Source organism: Chelon labrosus (assembly GCF_963514085.1).
Source record: "Chelon labrosus genome assembly, chromosome: 13".
In the NCBI taxonomy this organism is placed as follows: domain Eukaryota; kingdom Metazoa; phylum Chordata; class Actinopteri; order Mugiliformes; family Mugilidae; genus Chelon; species Chelon labrosus.
In genome coordinates this window covers 19,940,034-19,957,193 of record NC_140346.1, presented here as the reverse complement: position 1 = coordinate 19,957,193, position 17,160 = coordinate 19,940,034, and the positions used below count along the sequence as shown (strand labels likewise).

The 17,160-nt window shown below is 41.7% G+C and overlaps 2 protein-coding genes across 2 annotated transcripts; both read left to right on the top strand.

The window, feature by feature from the left end:
• Positions 1–1,395: 1,395 nt before the first annotated feature.
• zpld1b (zona pellucida-like domain containing 1b) lies at positions 1,396–6,082 on the top strand (the record flags this gene model as incomplete). Its single annotated transcript, XM_084558454.1, has 10 exons — positions 1,396–1,534; positions 2,499–2,719; positions 2,848–3,029; positions 3,408–3,480; positions 4,154–4,251; positions 4,563–4,643; positions 4,844–5,015; positions 5,101–5,206; positions 5,672–5,701; positions 5,906–6,082. The coding sequence occupies 10 exons, from the start codon at positions 1,396–1,398 to the stop codon at positions 6,070–6,072; spliced, it is 1,269 nt and encodes a 422-aa protein (XP_084414580.1). The 3' UTR covers positions 6,073–6,082.
• A 1,892-nt stretch (positions 6,083–7,974) lies between these two features.
• On the top strand, positions 7,975–15,319 carry LOC311497847 (zona pellucida-like domain-containing protein 1). The gene is made up of 10 exons (XM_084558211.1): positions 7,975–8,802; positions 9,194–9,414; positions 9,751–9,935; positions 10,036–10,108; positions 10,193–10,290; positions 11,492–11,572; positions 11,879–12,047; positions 12,137–12,245; positions 13,761–13,781; positions 13,956–15,319. Exons 1-10 carry the CDS (start codon positions 8,706–8,708, stop codon positions 14,090–14,092), a joined length of 1,191 nt encoding a protein of 396 aa, XP_084414337.1. The 5' UTR covers positions 7,975–8,705; the 3' UTR covers positions 14,093–15,319.
• The last annotated feature ends 1,841 nt before the right edge of the window (positions 15,320–17,160 follow it).

Below are 17,160 nucleotides of genomic sequence, written 5' to 3'. Positions count from 1 at the left end.
GACAGATGGTTTTAATGTTGTGACTGATCGGTGTATGGCTTTCATAGGTTTAAGGCAGTTTATGGTTGTGATTGCAAAATATGCCAAAGGGTAGCCATCGTCACCGTCTGACGGTGCGCCCCAGTCTAGTTGTTTCAAATAAAAACCAATAAAAACTCCTCACCAGTCAGTTAGTTCAGAAGAAGTTACTTGGATGAAAACAAACCCAACAAGTCCAGTTGCCTTTGTTGTGGCATTGGTTTAGATATGCCATGATCTAGTTAATCTCGACAGATGTTACCAATCTGTCTTTTTCAGAGTTGGAACTTGATACCTTTTAACTAGTTTGCCAAGATTTATGTCTTCATTTAGTTTCACAGACAGGCTAGTTAAATCGAGGGATGGACTGTTGGTTTTGTCTTTTTTATGGGAATCATAAAACATTTGCTTTACCGCTCCAACACCAGCCTGTACCCCTGTTTAACTCCGTATAGATTGGCTTAAAGGTCAGAGACTACCGCTTCATTCAACATATTAATGTAACTCTTGTTCTTTTAGATAGACTGCAGTAAAATCAAAGGTGTTATTTCAAGACTCCACACTTACCTTCTGCAACACTGAACGCACCGCACTCTAGGTGCATACACCCCTGAATGCCGTGACTCTAAGTGATGCCTTGTGCATCACAATTACCCACACACAGCCCTGCATCAGACCGTGAGTTGACTTTTATGCTGATGTGAATGTAGGCAGCGGCAGCAGCCGATGACAGCTTAATTCCCGAGCTGCACCCCCCCACTGAGGCCCACCGTTTGTGTGATCTGACAGATCAGACTGAGGAGAGATGAGTGGGAACCCTCCGAGGCTGCTCAGGTTTCTTGGTGCTGTGAAAAGATTTGTCCAGTCCATTCAGGTCTGATAGAGGTTCCCATGTTCTGCACCGCAGCGGGGTTTTTGTTGAAAATATCTAGATAAGACTGATGTGTTTGCTTTGGGGCCTGATGCCACCAGAACTGCATGCCACGGTGCTGAACTCTTCTCTCGTCACAAGACAACGGAAGAGGGGTTCCAGACAATTGCTTTGGAAAAGAAAGGAGACAGGTAAACAGGTGTGGAGAAAAACAGGGATGGGATGAAATGAGCTGGAAAGTGGGGTGACCTCACTTTAAAAGAGGTTGGGTAATGGAGGTAGAGGGCCGACATGAGCGACTGAGGTAAAAGAGGGCAGAGGGAGCAGGATAAGACGCGTTAGGGAACCTGGGGACAGAAGGCTGAACTACTTTGATAGAGGTCAGAGCGTGCAGCAGTCGAGGGAAGCGGGGGGAGCGTTGTTTTTCAGCGTCTAATTCCGAGACAAGTGCTGTTTTTTAGCACGCACCCGAGGAATGTGGTTAATGCAATGCTGACCTTCTGAAGATGACAGCGGACAAACCTCTCTCAGGTGCTGAAATGACACGAGCGTGCTTTATCTTCCTGCTGATGAGTAACGCCGCCTCGGTCTCCACACAGTTCAATGGATACAACTGCGATGCCAGCTACCACAGCAGGTTTCCCGGTGAGAATGCCGCCGCAACATGTTTTTTCTCTTTCACAGCGCCGTAAACGCTCCGCTGCCATTCTGCCTGCAGGCGTGGAAACGTGGCTTCAACACATGGTTTAAAACGCAAATCACAAACCAGCAACACCGCTGTAGGGCTATTTCTATCTCTTACTTTTTGACACTAAAATATAGTTTTGTGCGGATTATTTTTAATATTTCTTTGTCCTCTATCTGCACAGGAGAGATGTAATTACAAATGAGGACACAGAGGTTTTGTCCTCATGCCCTGTGTGTCTCCATCACATGACTTTGAAGAAATTACTCCAGCTAATTTTAATATTTCAGAGACGTCTCTCCTGGTATCTATAAATCTGTGGCTCTGGTATAAAGAGCAGACAACATGACACAAAAAAAATCTTCACCCACTATGATCTATGAAATATATAAAAAAATCACATTATGTTAGGTTTTTCTTTTTTTTTGTAAAGGCTGAATTTCTCAGGATGCTTCCGTGATATTGATTTGAGATGTCATAAGAGTGCTGATCGCTTGATCTCTCCTCATGAAAGATATCAGTGCATGAAGCGGCACGTGAGTCACCTTTGCAGCAGTGATTGTGATCAAGTCGCTATAGATTTAAACCTGTTTCTCCTCAGCTTCTTTCTCTTTTTTTTTTATTAGACGCTATCTAATCAGGGACTATTTTATACCCGAGATGTCAGGTGAATGCTGGCAGGATATTAAGACAGCAGCACCTGTGACTCTAAAACTGCAATCTAAAAGCCTCGATTTGCAGCGTTTTAGGAGAAATATCAATTAGCGTGTATATCCTTTCACACTAATTGGGAGGTGTTTCTCGATGAATGAGTGTGCAGAAGTGATGATCATGCAGGAAATGTGAAAAAACGGAACTAAAACTTAGTGTTAAATATGTGCTCTTACCCATCTCTTTGCCCCCCTTCCTTATTTATTCCTGCAGGTGAGAGGGACATCAGTGTTTACTGTGGGGTTCAAACCATCACCTTGAAGATCAACTTCTGCCCGGTGCTCTACTCCGGCTACACGGCGGCCGATTTGGCCCTCAACGGACACCACAGCGAGGCCCAGTGTCGCGGCTTCATCAACAACAACACCTACCCCACGGCGGTCCTGTTCAGCATCAGTCTCAGCACTCTGGAGGCTTGCGGCAACAGTCTGGTGGTAAAGAATACCCAAACACTACAACATGGTGCTAATATAATCAATAACCAACTTCATCGTGTTGTTTATCGATTCTGAGGGAGGGGGAGCAGATTGAGTGACTGGCAGAGGTGTTTCTCTCTCTGCAGGTCAGCACAGCCTACGGGGCTAATGCCTACGGAAACATGTCTCTGGTGCAAATTGGGAACATCTCCGGCTATATCGACACCCCCGACCCGCCGACTATAATCAGCTACCTGCCTGGTTTGTTGTATAAATTCAGCTGCAGTTACCCTCTGGAGTACCTGGTCAATAACTCACAGCTGGCCTCGTAAGTTGCTGCCAAAGAAAATCCCTCAGTGTCCAAGAGAGAGCTTGACCTTTCAGGAGTCGCTCAGCGGGATTTATTCCGATTAATTAGGAGCTTTATTTATTGTTTTCCAACGCTGTGTCGACAATTAAATGCCTGGTTTAAAAGCCTGAGTGGCTTTGCGTCCCGTAGTATTTTGAGAACCATTTATTTTAGCATATCTCCTAACGACTCACCAACTGATTCAAAAGCACACGTTCCTCTAAACGTTCGTCTTTCAGTCAAGTAAATAAATGAAAGCAGTTTTGGCGTAATGCTAAATGAGACACTCTGCTTTCAAGAGGCTGTTTATTAGGTAAACTGAAGATGATGAAACAAATGGGCTGCATCTCTTCACAGCTCCTCCGCTGCTGTAGCTGTCAAGGACGGCAACGGCACATTTGTGAGCACGCTGAGTATGATCCTGTACAACGTGAGTGTTAAACCTATTATGTGCACTAACGTTCGTCTCGGCTCCTGAGGATTAGGGGCATTTTTACTTATCAAAAGTGATTTCACGACGTGTGAGCTGTGTTTGCTTTGCTTCTCACTATTATATAAAATGTTTTATTATAAAAACTGTTAATACTTAATATTTTATTTCAAACTAATTCACCAGTATTGACATTTTTACTTTATATTTTCCAGATTAGAACATTTTATAATGAAACATTAGACATTTATGTAGCTGTAATTGCTGATGAAGAGTGTGTATTAATCTGCCACTGAATATAGTCCCTAACAAATTCACCATTTACTCCTGCTTGAGGGACGCTTGATAAGACATTACAGCTCCCAGATGTTTAAAGTTAATTCTTTAAGCCATTTTCTAAAAGGACAGTATGTACACTGTTGCCCATATGGTTGGAATGAATTATTTTTACCTCTTTGTGTGAAATTATTCGCGATTTATTCTTGAAAGATAAAGTGTATATCTTCTTAAAACTCTATTGCAAACATATAACTAGAATATGTGACCTGCTTTTCTAAGATTTATGTCTGCAGTGTTGTCAACAGATTAGTGCATTAAGCCTTATGGTCTATTAACTTCAAGTTTCCATGTTCATATTTTGAGTGAATTATTTTCCTTTGTCTTCTTCCTGCAGGATTCAACATACAATCAGCCTCTGTCCATCCCAATGGCTGGACTCGCTCTGAAAACCAGAGTCTTTGCCGCAGTGAAAGCCACAAACCTAGACAAACGGTACCAGACATCATCTGTGATTTCCTTTTCAGATATCTTAAATCTTAAAATAACTATCATTCGTGTAGGAGAGATTTGTACAATACCAATAACCACATCTCTGAAGCAGAGATGTCATTTTGGATACTCCAAAGCATCTTTCCCACCATCATTTTTTACAGATTTAGTCTAACTTTCTAAGCTTTGCCTGCATTCATTACGCCATTATGTTATTATTCTTCACGAAGGCGCCAGTCTGCAGCAAAGAAAGCCCAACCTGTGCTTTCCCATCTCTATCCTCCATCCCATCTCACAGTTTTGTCCCTTTGCAGGTGGAACATCTTGATGGACTACTGTTACACAACCCCCTCAGGGAATCCTAATGATGAACTCCGCTATGACCTTTTCTTTGGGTAATCTTGCTTCTTCTTTTTTTTCCAAGATGATGACTTGATAAACCACAAAAGAGAGTCATTACCTCTTCAGGCTCTCCACATGGCTTATCCCCCTTATGAATGCTACTTCCTCTCACTGAGGACTTAAGCGAACATGTCGACCTCAGATCAGCCATTTTCAGTGTGTGCACGTGCATGTGTGTGCTGTTTTGCCACAGCTGCAACAAAGACCCCCAGACGACGGTTTTCGAGAATGGGAACAGCCAGATGGGACGGTTTTCCTTCGAGGTTTTCCGTTTTGTCAAACACAGACACCAGAAGATGTCGACCGTGTTTTTGCATTGCGTCACTAAGCTATGCCGGGCGGACGACTGCATCATGCTCATGCCGGTAAGAATCCGGCAAGCTGCTTTGTAAATCAGTTTTTATTTTCTGACCTCAGTGCGGGGCTGAAATATGATGATGTGATTGGCAGATCTGTGGACGACGGCGCAGACGGGACGGAGAGGAGAACATTGGTTCCCCACCATCGGCCTCTGGGAACGCCGTCATCACTGCTGGTCCGATCATCACCAGGAGCGGTATGAATATTCCTCTAAGTCTTAGAGGAATAGGCTGACATTTTGGGTGAAGTGCTAATTTTCTTCTTGCAAAAAGAGATAGAAGAGGAGATACCACTATTGTGAGTTATACAAAATTTTTGCTTAACCTAAATAGTGTGGCGGTTAGAACAACAAGAATGTCCTCCTACTGTCCAAAGACATGCTTGTTAGGTTAAATGGTGATTCTAAAGTGGCCTTAGGTGTGAGTTTATCTGTCCTCCAGAGGACAAGTGGTTACAGAAAATGAATGAATGAATAAATATAAGAAAAAAGCACAAGGAAAAAGCTTCCCCCGGCACAGTCCAGAGGTAAAAAGGTACTTGAATGCAGCACTGACTCGTTATAGCATTTTTTAAATATGTGCATATAAAAATTATAGAAATGTTCATTCAAAGTCAAATTAGATTATTATTTCTACTAAACACTTTGTAAACTGTTTTCCAGATGAAACCCCTGTCAACAACTCCCAGCTCGGTAGGTACCCTCATGCAACATTACAAAACATACAAAGGTTTAAAATAAACCGTGTGTACAAATCCGTTGGTAAGATGCAAAGATACCAAACAATTTAAGTGAAAATGAGAATGATTCCTTTTCTCTTTCTGCTCAAGCTAAACCCACGTCAAAGAACGCGTCTGTTTTAAATTTCTGCTTTTGTTCACCTTTTCGTTCCTCCAGCATCTCGTGACGCCTCCCGGCAGATGAACCCCGTGACCAGTGCTCTGATCTCAGGTGTGGTCATCCTGGGCGGAGTCAGCGTGGGCTTCTTCCTGCTTTCGCTCCGCCTCCTGCAGAAGTCCCGCCTCCCGACGGGCTCAGGTGTTTGGAACTCCAGCTTTAAATGAATAAACACCTGTATATTAGTATTATTATAATTATTATCACATTTTTTTCTTGGCTAGTCTTTCGTTTGTGCAAACATCATTGAATGTGTTTCTTGTTTTAGTATATTTATTGCCTTCAATACCTCAACATTTTTAGCTTTTTTTTTTATTAGAGGCTGTGTTTACTGTTTAATGAAAATTATTAATATTTTTTTTCCTAGCAAATTGTGTCTTCTTATTCTTACAAAAATAACTTTTAGAATTTAATTAAGAAAAAAAAAACATACAAAATACAAACCAAAAGACAAACCTTGTTGTTGTGACTGTCTTTTCTCTTAAAGTGAAGTATTCATTTTAATCATATATAACGTTAAAACCAGCACGTGAACATCGTGCAGTTTTTAATCACACAGGTGGATTTAAATAGTGAATGTTAAAATTAAGTTTCATGCTTTTGTTTGCATTAAAATAAATGTTTTGAATGTAGATTTTGCAATTTTTTCTAGAGTGGCTCTTAAAAAAAAGCTTATATTTAGGAGTATTTAGGAAAAGTATGAGTATATTGATGCCAATTTTAGATAAATGTCTAAGCTATCTGCACTAGTTATCTCAGCCTAGCGTAAAGCTAGCTGCTAGCTGCTAGCTGCTTTCTCTTCAGGCAACAAAAAATGTTAAAAACAACAAAGCTCAATAATTAACACACTGTATGAATTTTGCTTAACACTGAAGTGTAAATACAACAAGTGGGTTAAAACATGTGAATTAGTGAGTTTTAAATGTGCTAGTGGGCAACATCTGTTAGCTGTTTGGTCAGCTGTTAGCAGGGTTAGCTGTTAGCTTCCTTCAGCTGTTATCTCCTGCACCCTACAGACATAAGAGTGGTAGGCTTTTGGTCTTCTTATCTTTATATTAACAAACTTTAAAAAGCATTTGAGACAACTTGACTCACTCATTTTGACTAATATTTCCTAAAGTAGATTACGTCTTTGTTGAGCATAATGTGCTAAACATTATATTTTCTGTGTAGGCCTATAACTCATGCACCCTCTGGTTCTGGAAAATCACTTTTATCATCAGTGTGACCAAAGTTAATAGATAATTCCTGATATGGGTCTGATCTAATTTCCTTTGTCATTTACATGACCATGATCAGCAATGTTTACTTCTTTAATATTGGCACATATCTGTTCAAGTTTTCCAAATGTCACGGCCTCGTGGGTGTCCAGTCTCCAGGAAAATGAACAAAATACCAGGTCCCTGCCGGAGCTCATTTGATGACTGGCAGAATTAATCTTTCAATTTTTAGCCGTATCGATTCTCTTTTCCGATGACCTATATAAATGTCTGTACGTGTGGCGTACTCCGAGGCTGTTTTTGTGACCTGCTGCATTCACTGCACTTTATCGCTCTAATCCCTCATTTCAACAGTCATTTTATGATGTATTCAGCGTCCACAATGTCCGCGGATAGCTGAAATGAGAGGAATAAATGCTATCACCGCCCTTCTCGGCTTACCGTCGACGATAGTTGATTAATCCCAAAATGGAAATGAGGTGAATGTCAAATTCAGATGAGTCAAGAGTAAAGAAAATGTAAATGGAGGTGTGCATGAGTATAAAGGGGTTTAGTTGTTAAGTGTGCACGTCATGACTATTGTAACATGTCATGCATTTGACAGTGTAGTTTCATACCAGTGACAAAAGATTGACAGAGACGCCCATCCTCCAACTTGACCCCAGTTGGAGCCCTTTTCTTCCCAGGTATCTCACCTGACAAGATCGAGTTTCTAACTGTCCGTCATTCATTTCCCCTCTCAGCTGAACGTCAACAGATTTTAAATGCTGCTTCGAGGAAATGGGGATTTTTGCTGTGACTCACAAGCACAAACAGAAATAGTCACATGTAAGTCTACTCCAAAAATAAAACGTTCATGAGGCTTGAACATGATATGTGTCAGTCACATTGTCTGCCTGACTAATAGTTTGTTGATGACAACATGTCAGGCATCAAAAGTCACCCAATATAAGATCTGTTGTGGGTAATTTGTCAAATTAAGGGTCATCTGGGTTACATTAAACTACCAAACAGCTCAGGGGACAACAACTCCATTGTGCGTGAGATCCCAGGAGACCAGAAACCATACGTATGCTTACTTTATTAAGTTTCATATTATTAGAGAAAAGGGGGCTGTGTTTCACACACAAAGTCACAAAGACGTATGGACATTGTTCAAGGATGTAACTTTAAAGGGGGCTGTGTTGAGTTTCATAATTTGCCTCCAGGAGAGGACCGCAGTCCCTCAGCCACAAAAAGCGAATTGTTCACGCACACTGAAGGAGCCCCACCAAAGTGGCACTGACCCTGTTTCCATCCAATCCTAAGACGATGCTGTGACCACACAACAAACATCTCCAGCATATATATAAAACAACCCAGTGCCTTCTCATCTTAAACAAGAAAAGAGACTGAGAAGGTAAGATCCAGGCACGATTGACAGCTCTGGATCATCTATATTTGGACCTTTTCTTTTTGTTTAAGTCACCTCAGTGGCTTTACAGACGTTTTCTGCATTGTGACGGATATATTTTGGGATTTGCTGTGCTTGACATCTGCTGTATTTGTCTCAGCTTTTTCAAAGAGGGCAGAGCTGTGAGATGGCTTTATACATCCTCCTCGTCCTGACGTCCCTGTGTATTGTGGGCCGAGAGGCCCTCAACGTGACAGAGTGTGGAGAGTACGCCAGACGACCAGGTGAGACGATCTTGAACTTGAACTTCACTTTTAAGCTCTGCACCGAAGGGCTCGTATTGATAGTGGTGCAGATATTGACTTTTCTGACATTGAGTTTTATGTCAGATATTTATTTTGCACACTTAAAACAGTGTCAATTAATTTCATCATTTCTAATTTACATTTAAATATTTATGAGTTTATTTACTGAGGTTGTAGATTTCAGGTACAGCTGCTGCGTGTTGTTTTTGTCATTTTAAATGAAAGTTTTTTTTCATACTTGTCCAGATGTGCATATTATTCTTCAAATAAATTATTAGATTTCCTCCACCTGAGTGACAGACATGTTGAACAGTAGTTTGGACTAACACAGCTTAGTTTAAGAATCTAATAACCATCTTTTCATCACCAGAGTACACTGACATTTCAGTGGTGTGTGGCACATCTGCCATTGAACTAATTATTCAAATCTGCCCGGCTATCTACACCGGGTACAACGAGAGTTTACTGATCCTCAACCGCATCGTGGACATCCCGGACTGCCAGGGGACGCTGGACACGTCGGTGACTCCTCCTGTAGCGAGGTTCAGCTTCCCCATCAGAGAAGGAAACGCCTGCGGCAGTAACTTCTTGGTGAGTGTTGCATCAATGAAATGTCCTGATTTCAAGTCCGGAGGGATGGTGATCATGGGGCTTGCTCTCATTTAGCTGAGGAGACTTAGAGCAGATTTAAGAAATGGAAAGACATCTGTGTTCTTAGGCAGGTAATTATTAGGAGAAGAAATAAGAGAAAGTCAACCACACATACATGAGTTAAATACGTCTGCTCTTGGACACATGCAATCCACCCGGCCTCCTCTCTCTCTTCAAGTGATTTCATCACCACTGCATGCTGTGTGGGAGGTGCTGGCCAGCATTTTTTTTAAATTTCTTTTTAAATAATCATGTTTCTGTTAAATAATTCCTCAGACCACGAGCGCACCAGGGACGGGAATATTCTCAGACTTCTCCAACATCCAGACGGTGAACGTCAGCGGCGTGGTCCGATCCTTTGACCTCACCGTTGGGACCATCACCTACAATGCGGAGCTCAAGTATTACTACTCATGCGCCTATCCACTGGAGTATCTGGTCAACAACACCCAGGTGGACGTGTAAGTGTACAGTTCCGATATGTGGGCTAAAATTTACGTTCGCACTTCTCACATTTCTCCTTGTGCGTGGATGGTGATCTCACTGCTTTCTTCCCTGTAGGTCGTCCTCTTCCATCGCTTTGATGGACAACAATGGGAGCTTCATCAGCACCCTCAGCATGGCCTTGTTCCAGGTGCCACCTTACTCATCTCCCTCACACTTTACATTTCTGCCTGGCATGTTACGTAACAGCTTGTGTGATCTTCTTTTCTTCTAGGATATAAATTACACCAAGCCTCTTGTGATTCCACCTCTGGGCATTGAACTGAGAACAAACGTCTATGTGCAGGTGGTGGCGTCCAACCTGACATCCCAGTAAGAACCACTGATGTTATATCACCTCTGCAGCCTTTCTTTGTTTGGTTCAGTCCTGGATCTGTATTTATCAAACTTCATGAAATACTTGTATTTTAACAAAAATAACCAGGATTACTCAAGGAAATCTGAAGTTAGCTCACAGCTGAGTACAATTACACATATGAGTTAATTAAATTCAACTTATTGCTAAATATTGAACCAGATGCTTATAAAGAGAAGTGTCTACTTGAGACCTTTTGTTGTGATAGCTGTTAGAAGATCCACCAAAAAATGCACTCATCTTCGTTTTCATAACAGTTTGAGGCTGAAACACGTTAAAAGTTAGGAAAAAAGTGATTAAATTTCTCTCTGATTAATAATTTCACGACCTTTAAGGTTAATCTGGTGACCTTTGGGAGATGGTCCGCCCCTAAACTACCAAATTCCACCTCGATGAGATGCCACAGTAAAAGTACAGAAGGCTGCGTCAGTATTCAACTAACTTAAGGTATAATAATATATGAGCTTTTTATATATATTTTAACTTAATTTTGCATGTAAGATGTACATTATGCATCTTTAGTATGGTTGAGGATTTAGTAGAATTCCTCTGTTTTAGTGAAGTAAAAGTAAAAAGGTAAAGTAGGTGAGTTGATGCATGATGAAACGTGAACATTTTACATAGCGTAAAGCAGGAACAGATAGTAGGATATTGGCTAAAATCGAAACAAGATGGAAATCGAACTGAAGTGGGACAAAAATAATGTAGTGTTTGCACCTTATTTACAAGGGCGGATGGTAAAATAAAAAAAAAACGAAATCCACTGTCGTTGCACAAACGCAAAAAAGGAATCTAAACTCTTCAACGGTTTTGACAAATACTTTTCAGTCATTATGACGAATGATACAACGACAGAAGATATGATTTTGTACATTCACTCAGAGCATCCTGCAGTGTTTTGAGATCGACTCCTTGCCAACTTCGAGTGTTTGTATTTTTAAAGGAATTTGATCCGCTCTCTAAGGTCATAGTCAGAGGTAAAAAATCTTTCACTTGCAGAAAAACATTTTGATAAATACAGGTCCAGGATGTTGGATCAGAAACTAAGCGAAGGGCTCTCCTCGCCTCTGATCACGTGACTGTGACTTGATAGATTGTAAATTTGATGTGACCTGGAGTCTCTGACTCGGTGCTGGGGACCTCATTCTTTCTCCACAGGTATTTTGTTCTTCTGGACCGGTGTTACGCCTCAGTGTCTCCGGTTCCCTCCAACTCCACCTCCTTTAATCTGTTTGTCTCGTAAGTCACAAAAACACCTAATGAAATCCAGTCAGAGAAAGAGAAAATGAACTGCCTTGTTTTTGTAAAGTTCTTCCAGTCCTTCAGGATCAATATTGAGTTCTGTCTCTGGGTCCAGCTGTCCAGCGTTAGATTTAAACCTTCACACATGCCTTCAGGTTTTCCTTGTATTAAGCAGCTACACACATCCAAAGGGAGCCTTAGACTTGATTTCGTCTCCCTTCCTTTCTGTTATTAATACACTGCCTGTATGTATCCATGTGTTGTGCAATTGGGGCACTTGTGAGGTTCGCCTTTTATTGAAAGGTGCTCCATAGATCAGCTGACCACCATGCTGGAGAACGGAGACAGCCAGAAGGCTCGCTTCTACTTCCCAGCGTTCCGCTTCATCGAGCAGCAGAATGAGACCGTCTCCACCTACTATCTGCACTGCATCACCCGACTCTGCGAGCGCAGCACCTGCAGCGATTTCAAGGCAGGACGGCACCGCGTGCATTTCAAGCAGAAATATCCAATGCGGGCCGGGGCCTCAGCTCATGTCTCTCAATCTGGTCTGATCCACAGCAATGCAACAGGAGGAGGAGGAGGAGGAGCGCGGAGACCACTGTTATCCAGGAGGGTATCACTGAGCCGTCTGTGCTCACGGTCGGCATAAAGGCCAAGACAGAAAACCGTACGTCCCCTACGTGTCTTTATTAAATGACTGATGATGAAAAGGCCTGCACACTGTAATGGAATCTCTCTCTACATTTAAATCAGGGGATATAAGACTGAGTAGCAAACAAGACATATAACTCACTTACCACTTCATTAGGTACGCTAGAGATTACAAATGCATAACAGTCCTGCACGAAGTCTTCTTAAATAACTGATTGAGCTGTCGATTCGACTGCGTTTTCATATCGGAGGATGTGGTTTGTTGTACTGTCGGATTGTATTGTGTTGCACCGACACATGTTTTTATTGATGTGACAACCCCATTGTAGTCAGTGGGCTAGGCTCAATAACAGAAACACTTTTGTGATTAATTCAATCCGGGTTAACAGCACATCCTCCACAATGATCATCCAGTTCAATTACCACCATCTCCTACACTGGTTCAACATAAACTTAACACTGTAACTGCCATGAAGCTACAATTTAGTGCAGGACTGTTGCATGAGAATGCATTCGCTCTCACTAGTGTACTTAATGAAGTGGCAAGCGAATGCATAAAGATTTATTAATGCACCCAAGATGATTTAAAAGAAATTTGCTTCATTGCCAAACATTTAATCGGGTTTGTGTGGTAAATATTAAGCTCCTGGAGCAGGTTAGCTTAGCTTAGCATAAAGACCGGCTCCGTACATAAGTGAAAACTACCTTCAGTTCTCCAACCTGCCTATGATTCCTCTTACATTTTCAAACTGTCATGTAACATCATCAGTTTGTATCATAAGATTCCACATGTACGCTTTAGTCAGATATGTGTATCTATGACAGATGTATGTTTATCTTGCTGTTCTCTTCTCTCTGTCTTCTGTCTTTACCCGGCTGGCCTTAGGCAGATGGGTCCCTCCATATGAACCGGGTTCTGCTCAAGGTTTCTTCCTGTTAAAAGGGAGTTTTTCCTTGCCACCGTTGCCTTAAGGCTTGCTCTGGGGGTTTCAGGCCAGGTTTTTGTAAAGCGTCTTGAGACGATTTGTATTGTTGTTGACGCTATATAAATAAAATTAAATTGAACTTCTATAGCTGAATAATTATTTAATTGGTCATTGGTTTTGAGGAGTGAAATAAAATTCTGGTGAGGTGCAATGACGTCCTTGTTAACACAAGGTTGCTAACCACGTACATTTTATTTCTATATGGGCCGAACAAACAAGATGGCCAGATGAGGTGGATTTTTAATTTTGTACAAGGGCGGGCCAGATGTTCTTTATGCTAAACTAAGCTAATTGGAGTATAATCTGATTTAACTCCAGGCAAAAAAAAAAAAACATGCCTCCAAACAAAATAAGGACATAAGTTAACAGCCTATAACTGAATACAGTATGATAATAGTCTGCTGCCTTCCATTAGTTTTTGGTAAATGTCATATCAAAAACCACCCAACTTTCTGCCTTTTCTGTTGTCGCCCTCATTCTCTCTAAAATTTTATTTATTGTATCCTCTTTAATGAAATATTGATGTTTCCCGTCTTTCTTTGCAGCCACTCTCTCCGAAGAAGAGGGTAAGTGTGCCATTCATTAACTCGACTGCCAAGAGAACAGCTATTCACAAAGTTTTCACTAATTAAATTCCTCCAGAAATGAAAAGCATTCCTTATCGGCAGAAAGTCATAACATCTTCTCTTGTCTGCCGGGATAAAGCCTCCCGTCACGGTGTCACTCTCGTTTGTGCACAGCGGCGTCTGCGGGCGGGCCCGAGAGCGATGACGCAACCGTGGCCCTGGGGATCGCTGTGGCCGTCCTCGTCGTGGTAGCGGTGGCGGCCATTTCGATGGCGGCGTCATTTTATCTGAAACTGAAGCGGCTAAGCTAGCAGCCGCCCATAATGTTGATGAACAGAGGTCAGCTCGGGCTAAATGACATCTTGAGTTTGACAGGGTGACATTCACATACAGGTGGAGGTGCATAATGTATGTATGTAGGACTCGGCTGTACTGAATCAAACTATTGATTGGAGCACTTAATGCATTTTTCCAATCCTTCACAGACTATTACAAGTTATGGAAGGTGAAGTCTGAATAACTCAGCTATCAGGGCACACTGATGACGAAGAGGAATGAAGGAAAGCAAGAAAGAACGAAAGAAAGAAAGAAAAAACAGTTACATCTTAAAGGGGAACTACTGTTTTTTACAACCTGGACCTTATTTCTGGCATAAAATATGACCGTTTACTCACCCATATAACTTTGGTGTAATTTGGAGTCTTTCGGAAGATATTTAGATCTAGCGGAGCCTTATATATCCATATAGTGGGAGTGACTGGGGCACCGAAACGCAGCCTCTAAATAACGCATTATCTGCCGCAAAACTCTTTCATTTCACCAATATTTTGTTATGATACGCTAGTGCTGTTCCCTGTTGAGTCCGGAGTTACCTGTTATCATCATCCGGGGTCTGTAGATTGAACTACTAAGTTCCGACCTGGATGATGTCATCTCTGAGCGCCGCGCACACCCGCGTCGTTCGGCTTGTTTACCTGTAATTTGCTACTGCTAGTTTTTTGCAACATGGCTGAATATTTTTCCGATTATGAGGTTGTGGACGACGACTTTGTTTATGATGGACGTCCTTACCGTTTTGAGCCAGAGTATACGGATGAGGAGCTTGTTGAAAGGAGGATGCAGAGGCAGAGAGAGGAACAGTTGGACAACAGTCCGCAAAGAGATAACAGATAACTCCGGACTCAACAGGGATTAGCACAAGCGTATCATAACAAAATATTGGTGAAATGAACGAGTTTTGCGGCAGATAATGCGTTATTTAGAGGCTGCGTTTCGGTGCCCCAGTCACTCCCACTATATGGATATACGCAGATCTAAATATTGTCCGAATGACTCCAAATGACACAACAACAGTTGTATTTTATGCCAGAAATAAAACAGTAAAAAACAGTAGTTCTCCTTTAAAGGAACAAGACAGCTAGCTGTGTCTGCCTTCTTCCGAGTGTTTACTTCAAGACAACCAGCTGCTGCAGTTACATGTTTAGCATACAGACAAGAGATTAGTATTGATCTACGAACTCTGCGCAACGAAGATTTTCCAACAGTGTCCAAGTGTTCCTTTAATTTACTGCTGCCGATAACGCACAAAATCCTGGCAATAAAATAAAAAGTTTTTCACATTTTTTTGCATTACATTTGTTTTATGGTTTATTGTCAACTGGTAAATATCCTCCGATTCAAGTGCTCCAAACCATTCAGTTCATAAATAAAAATCTACATCTGTGTATGAGTCATGAATGACACAGACTGTGCCAGCCAGAGTTGACATGTTTGCATGTTTTCTGTAGAAACGCATGTTTGATGAATTAAATTCTAGATGAACAATAAGTGCGGCGTTACCCTGCATTCTGTTGGTCATGCAGACCACGTGGGTGTTTTGCAAAATACTCCAAAGGCATCACGAAACAATGCCAAGAGGATGAGCGGGGTAATATTAGTTATTTAGAGTTTGCTTGTTTTGAATGATGTATTCAAGCCAGCATAATATCAGGAGAATTGGATTAAATACTTGTAACAGTACCGTGATATTAACCGCTCTGAGGAAATTTGCTCATTTCCACAAAGTGACTGACTGTGTATATTTTCATGCCACTTGCGTCACCACAATTAAAAGCTCTGCGGATATGAAACAAGAGGCCGTGTCACCAGCAGTCTAGCGTACACCTCTGAGCTACAGTCCACTTGAAACGATCCCTGAAACACAAGAAGGTTTTAGCTATGTTCTGTTCAAGGAAATGAAAAGGATTAATTCATCAAACTGAGTAAAGCTGGCAACGCACGCTTGTGCGCCGTTTCATAACAGGAGGAACGTAGATCCCGCAAAGAAAAAAAAAAGAGAAAGAAAGTGGAGCTGTTCAATATGAATATCGGTATTTCAAATTCATGCTTTCAGGAGCTTCCTTCAGCTCGGTGTTTGATGTGGAAGCTCAGGAGATAAAAGAAAGTTTGAGGTTTGAGGAGTTTTTGTAATGATCCTCCACTAGAGGGTGTCTAATCACCACTTTTTTTTTTTTTTGAAGGCCTTCTCTACAGCTTACCTGTCCACACACACTGCCCCAAATTAACACATTTTGTGGGGAGTTTTAAACGCAGGAGTATCAAGCATAAGAAATACAGATTTCTAATGCTTGAGATTCAGTCAGGATTAGTTTTATTGCTCTTACATCACCGGGAGCTTACCTCTCCTCAAAGCAACGTCATGTCAGCTTTCTGAAGGGCTGAAGAATTTACACTCTGCCTGTTTTTATCTGGCAGTGAGAAGGTAAGATCGATGATTTTCCAAGCAGCCCAGGGAAAAGTGAAATGTCTTCTCCTGTACACCGTGAAAAGAACAAGCAAAGCAATCAGCTGACTTGACAAATGATCTAATTACAAGTTCCTATATTGTTAAGTAGGCCATGACAAACTCCGTGACAAGACGACCCACTTGGAAACATGAGGGGGATAAATCAGCCGAGCTGGAAGGTAGTGCTCCATTAGGACTGCGGTAACTGTATGTTCGGGATAAATCCCCTTTTATGAGCTCGCTGTAATTTAATTAAACCAACAGGGATAAACGCGTGCTCTGTCGCTCTCTAATGGCGTGGACATTAACCTTTGGATCCAGCTGCTGCCCTCTAAAATGTTAATAGCCGCGGGGGAACTGGAGTGAAGAGCGGCTAGAAATTTGTATTGCACTTGCCTATGATGCTCCTGACAGTGCATATTTTATTGCATCTTGCCATATTTAAAGTCAGGTCGTGTTGCAATACATCTTTGCTAGCACGATGTGGATTGTTGCCTTTAAACCTCACAGACAATTATGTGCAAAAGACATGAAATGGTTGGCTGTGGCGTTTCAGTCGGTTTTGTCCTTAGCTGAAAGAATAATTGTCTTGTC